The sequence below is a fragment of the Notamacropus eugenii genome, chromosome 7 (genome assembly GCF_028372415.1).
Source record: "Notamacropus eugenii isolate mMacEug1 chromosome 7, mMacEug1.pri_v2, whole genome shotgun sequence".
In the NCBI taxonomy this organism is placed as follows: domain Eukaryota; kingdom Metazoa; phylum Chordata; class Mammalia; order Diprotodontia; family Macropodidae; genus Notamacropus; species Notamacropus eugenii.
Window position 1 is genome coordinate 23833655 of NC_092878.1, and position 6000 is coordinate 23839654.

At 44.1% G+C, this 6000-nt stretch overlaps 1 protein-coding gene across 1 annotated transcript in view; it reads right to left on the bottom strand.

The window, feature by feature from the left end:
• The window catches only part of RASGRP1 (RAS guanyl releasing protein 1), a 118703-nt gene extending 112951 nt beyond the window's left edge, over positions 1-5752 (bottom strand). Inside the window, exon 1 of the mRNA XM_072622977.1 lies at positions 5399-5752. Within this exon, the coding sequence (XP_072479078.1) occupies positions 5399-5439 (41 nt within the window). The 5' untranslated portion in view covers positions 5440-5752. The remainder of the gene's footprint in view (positions 1-5398) is intronic.
• Between the last annotated feature and the right edge of the window lie 248 nt (positions 5753-6000).

Sequence of the window (6000 nt, forward strand, 5' to 3'; positions counted from 1 at the left end):
AGACAGTCTGTTTAAAAGCTAACATGGAGCCTCTACATTGATATGTTGGTAAATGTTTAACAACTGGCTTTCCAGGAAAAAATGTATTCACAAAACACTTTTAAATTTAATCTGCATTATTAACATTTTCTACTCACTTTCTTAAGTCTGGACAATAATTCAAGCCCTGATTTGCCAATTTCCAAGGTGTAAATGGGACAGCTAGGCAGCACAGTGGATAGAGTGTTGGGCCTGGAGTCAGGAAGACTCATCTTCTTGAGTTCTACTCTGGCCTCAAACACTTACTAGCGGGGCAAATCACTTAACTCTCTTTGCCTCACTTTCCTCATCTGTAAAATGAGCTGGAAAAGGAGATGGCAGACCATTCCAATATATTTGTCAAGAAAACCCAAATGGGGTCGTGGAGAGTTGGACACAACTGAACAACAACAAACGTGTAAATGCTCACACTAAGAATTTAACAAATGGATCCCAAAAGTTGGTTGAACCTGCTTCCAACACAAAGCAGAACCTGTATCACTGAGAATGGTTCAGGCTAGGATCCATTCAGTCAAGTAAAAGTCAATAATTATTTACCAAACACCTACAGACCTACCTAGGGAGAATGTGAAGTCCCCTCAAGGTCCTCTCCTTGACCAGCAGATTCTGATAGCAGATGAAACAGATATAGAAGGGAAAGTTTTCAAGGAGAGGCTACAACATGCCTTTGTTAGGGATTTTGTAGAGGGGATTTGACGGCAAGAAGGTGGATTAAATGCTAAGGAATCTTCCAACTCAGAAATTTCATGAATCTAAAAGCATATGAGCACATAATATAATGCAGATAGGCTGAGTTCTAAGTCTAGTCTGGACACTAATGAATTATGTAATTTCAGATAAGGTATTCTTCCTGTCTGCCCTTGGCTTCTTCATGGGTCAGTTAAAAAATTTGACTCATTGAGCTCTGTGGATCCTTTGATTTTCAAAATAATATGAGAGGAGGGAAAAACTACTCAGATTCCTGAAAGAAATAAGGGCCTCAAATTGGGAGAAAGGTATGAAACTAAAATTCTTTGACTATGTTTCCTCTTCTGTTAAAATATAGAGTTGACTTCATAGAGAGGATGCTAAAGAAAAAGCCCATTGCCTCTCCTTCTGCCTTTTCCCTGAATATTACTTCAGCCTCCAGGAAAATTTGATCCTTTCGGGAAATTATAATCAATTTCTGATCCTCCAGAACTATCTAATTTTCAGTTGGTTCACCTGATTTTTTCATCTGCTTCTTTTTGGCCACATCATTGCAGACCAATTTTTTTGTCAAGCAAAGGAAAGAAAAAATGCAAATCAAATCACTTTGGGTCATGTGAGCAGTTCTTGGGATAAGCTTGGCTGGGAGAGAAGATGGTTGGTCTGTGGTTAATGGTCAGTCAAGTCAATCAAATCAAGTTAAGAACTGTGGTCAATTCTGGGCTCATCCCTCATCTAGCACAGACTCATTCTATGCCAAATGCTTTGCAGGATGGTAGAAAAGGGGGAGGATCATATCTAGTTAGAGCTAAAAGGCATTGAATCCAACCCTGTTGTTTTACAAATGAAGCCCAGAAAGTTTAAATTTCTTACCCAGTATCACACAGACAGTCAGTGTCTAAAACCAGGGTTGGAATTCAAACCTTCCTGTCTCCGAGTCCATTACTTTATCTACTATACCATTTAAAAGATGCATGATTTCTGCCCATTAAGTCTTAGTTTCTACACTTTTGATTAACCATTCATGATAGTGCTAGAGCTGATGAGAACTCATAAAGATAGTTTGAAAAGAAATGAGATGATAAAAAGAAAGGGAGTAAGGAAAAACTTGGTTGAGAGACTTTTTCTAAGCTGTTATTTTACAAAGAAACATTAAAAAGAGAATTGTAAAAGGAGTAAGTCTGAAGGGATATGGTTAAGAGTGATGATGGCCTGATGCAAGTTGAAGTGACTCTTTTCCTGGCTGAAGAAAAGAAAAGACTCATGGCTGAAGAAAAGCTAGAGAAGACAGAGAAGAGGCCTTCTTTCTTGGTGGAACTGTCTTAACTTTTATCTTGTAAAAGGAGTAAAGAACATTCCCCAAAAGAGACTTGGGTTGGTATCTTGTGTGAACTGACTGGTGAACCTCTATTTCTAGAAGTAAAAAACATTATCTGCAAACAGTGATGATTAGAGGCTTCCAGCTTTCTCACAGATAAAATATTGTAAATAATTGTTTATGTCTTCATGTTCTTATTGATTACATTATTAGTAAATTACATAGTCAGTAACTTTAATATTATGTTAATCCCAGGAGATTAGGAGTTTTGATGTAGATACAAGCAACGGTTAATAGGGAGTTTTCTCCAGTTTATTAAATAATGTATAATTAACTGGGGTAGGGGCTCTGAGATAGCTGATCGACGAGAAAAAAGTTGAAATATTTTCAGTTAATGAGAAAATATACAAACATATAGTATTACACAATGAAAATTTATCATCCTGGACTGTGGTTCTCATGACACCCAATAGACTTCTGGGCTACCACCCCACTACCAAAGAATCCTCAAGAAAAGGACACAGCATTTGCCTCAACAGAATATAATTCAGATGGCAAATTGACAGGATCCAGGAAGAGTCACACAGTACTCCACAAAGCTAAGTAGAAGTGACTTGGGAATTCCCCATACCTTAACTCACCTCATTAGTGCGGAAGAAATGAAAAGTGACTATGTTTGCTGTACACTTTGGATTACCTGCAGGTGTCGACTATCTATTTTATCTCTATCCCATCCCATTCCTGGCCCCAGATAATTGAGAGTTGGCTGCAGTATTTCTTCCTCCCACATCTTTGGTACAATGAGAAGAAAGCAGGTCTAGCCAGACAAAGTAATAGAAAAAGCAATGGCTCCCCCTAATTCTTATCCTGTTTTACATATGAAAGCATTAAGATAATAGAGAGTTCTAGTCATGGTTGCATCTTATAGGCCTAGCAATCTCATGCTGGTAATGTTCTCCACAGTCATTAATGGGAGAAAGCTGTTTGGTTCTTAAAGTCAGAAAAAGCATATAGGTCCAGAGACTGGGAAGCATCAGCACAGAAAAAAAATAGAAACTCAAAGGAAATACAGAGAGAGAGGGAATATCTTCCGTCATTTCTGGCTTATCGAGTTAGAGCTGGAAGAGGCCTTAGAAGTTACATGGTCCAATCTGTCATTTTACAAATACGGAAACTGAGACCCAGAAAAGTTGTCACTTAACTACAGACAGCAAGTTGTTTAACTACGATTTGAACTCAAGTGGTCCTCTGACTTCAAATCCAATACTTTTTGAAATTGAAAGATGAAAAGTGAAATATAGGGAAATGTCTGGGAAATACAGAAGATCTGCAGAAGCTAAAGAAATCGAGACTTGAGCATGATGGGCAGCAAAAGAGATGATAAATCTCAATTATAAAATTCAATTAGAGGCCGAGAGGAAAAAAAATCTGGAAAATTGACAAGTAATGAATTCCTTACACTATGAATCAAGAAACATGGGTTCTCTTGCCACTGACTCACCCCATTTAAGGCCTCATGACAAATCCCTGGATCCTTCTGTTTCTCCATGTCCCCCTTCTATGACATAACTGCAGGTAACAATACTTTTGTAAGAATTTACAGAATGTTTTAAAAATCTTGCTCATTAAGACACTAAAGTGGTTAACCTTCTAAATATAGACAAAAAGATAGTTTCAAAGTGCAACACCCCAAGGGTAAAGTTAAAATTATGGTGGAACTTAGAATGCCTTGGCTCCTTCCCTCCCATCATACCAAGATAGCTTCGGAACAATCTGGAAAGTGTGGTGCATTCTACTCTCCTGCACAATACACTTTTGAAGTTTTTAATCTGCACTAACATTTTCTTCATCACTTTCTTAATTCTAGAGTACCAACAAAAGAATAAATGGGGCTCCCAAGTGTGAAAGCTCACACTAAAAAATTAATCACCTGTTGGCCAGCCAATATGAACTGACTTGTTCACACCCCTGAATTTGGAATAAGACACCTAGGTTCACTGGCCTTACCGATTCCCTGTGTGAGTAACCATGGACAAGTCACCAAACTTCTTCCCTGAGCCTTATGTGTTAAGTGGCTTCTAGGGGTTCCTTCCAGTTCTGAATCAATACTCATGATCAACTCTCTGGAATGGGGTAGCAAACTCTCCTAGGGATAGTTTGGATGTCTGGAATATCTTTCAGTCTGAACTCCAGCCCAGGAATCCGGGAGGTGGGCTGGAGTGGGAAAATTGAAATTCCCACAACTTTACTTTCAATGAATAGTGAAGACCTTCTAAGTCCTTCCAGAGCCAAAGTGTCCTAACACAGGAGGGCTGTTGGTAGATGGATGATACCTGCAGCAGCTTAGGTTGCCAGCAGTTTGGGGTGTTGTATCTCAGGCGCCCCCAGTTAGCTCCCAGCCTCCAAGTCGGGTCACCCTCACATATGTATTCACACATATTCACGTTCATTTTTTCATATACCCAGGCTTTAAAAACTCTTCACGGTAAGAGCCTCTGAGCAGTGGTTGCTTAGGTAAAGGTTGACAGGTTTCCGTCAATGTTTCTCTATCTGCCTCTATCAGATCGCAATCTTTCTGAGCGAGGGGGCCACGTCTCCTGCACCGCAGCACAAACCCCAAGGGTTCTAAAAGTTAGACGTTCCGGGGGAGGGATCTGGGCTGCGGTTCTAGGTCGGTCCGATCCGTTAGCTGCCGCCAGATGGCGACGTTTGGAACCCGCGGGTGCGGCAGGTGCGGTCCAAGGGAAACTCTGCAGGGTGGGAGCGGGACCCGAGCTCACTTAGTTCCCTAAGTGTCCGGAGAAAGAAGGAAGGCCAGCACCGAGCAAAGGAGGGTGAGGAGAGGGGGCAGTTTAGATCAGAGATCCGCGCAGGGCTCCTTGACTCTGATCTTCCCGAAAAAGTCAAGGGGACCTCGGTTAAGTCTGGTGCCCGGCCTGCCTCCATCCCGCCACCCCAGAAGGCTCCCCATTCCCCATCCACTGCTGAGTGGGACACCCGGAGTGGAAGACGCTTTTGTGCTTGTCACCTGCTCTCTGTGCCCTCGTCCCGCCAGCCCCGGGGGCTTCAGGACATTTGTTGCTACCCCCTGTGCCCACCACCTCCGTGCCAGCATCTTCCCGGGAGCTAGGGTAGGGGAAGGTGAGAGCGGAGCTGCGAGGACGGAACTGGAGGGAGGGCGGCTCTTGATGATCGCAGCCCCAGACGGCAAAGGGGCCCGAAGCACAGAAAGTTATGTGCCAGGCGTGGGTGCACTTGGCACTCGGCGGGCAGACTGTCTGGGGGAGCGGGGGAGGGCGGCGAAGGGGGTGTTTGGCCCACTGCAGTCCAGCTACCCCGGGGCCTTGCACTTACCGCGGAGTTTGTCTCGCCTTCCCCAAGGTGCCCATGGCCATGACCCTGGCGCTTGGCTGCCCGGCTCACCTAGCGAGGCGGGGGCAGGGAGGCGCGGGGCGCGGTGCATAGCTGCCTCCACGCCACGCCACGGCCTCCTTCTCTCTCCTCCTCTCTGGGCAGCGCTGCACCGCCCCTCACTCCTCCCGCTGTCGAAGGAAACTGAGCTGTGCAGGAGGACGCACTGACATCTCTCTCTCTCTCTCTCTCTCTCTCTCTCTCTCTCTCTCTCTCTCTCTCTCTCTCTCTCTCTCTCTCTCTCTCTCTCTCTCTCTCTCTCTCTCTCTCTCTCTCTCTCTTCCTCTCTCTCTCTCTCTCTCTCTCTCTTCTCTCTCTCTCTCTCTTCTCTCTCTCTCTCTCTCTCTCTCTCTCTCTCTCTCTCTCTCTCTCTCTCTCTCTCTCTCTCTCTCTCTTCCTCTCTCTCTCTCTCTCCCTCTCTCTGTCTCTCTCTCTGTCTCTCTCTCTCTCTCTCTCTCTTCCTCTCTCTCTCTCTCTCCCCCCCCCCCCTCCCCCTCTCTCACCACACCACCTGACTGACACAGCACACAGTGATGTTATCTCTC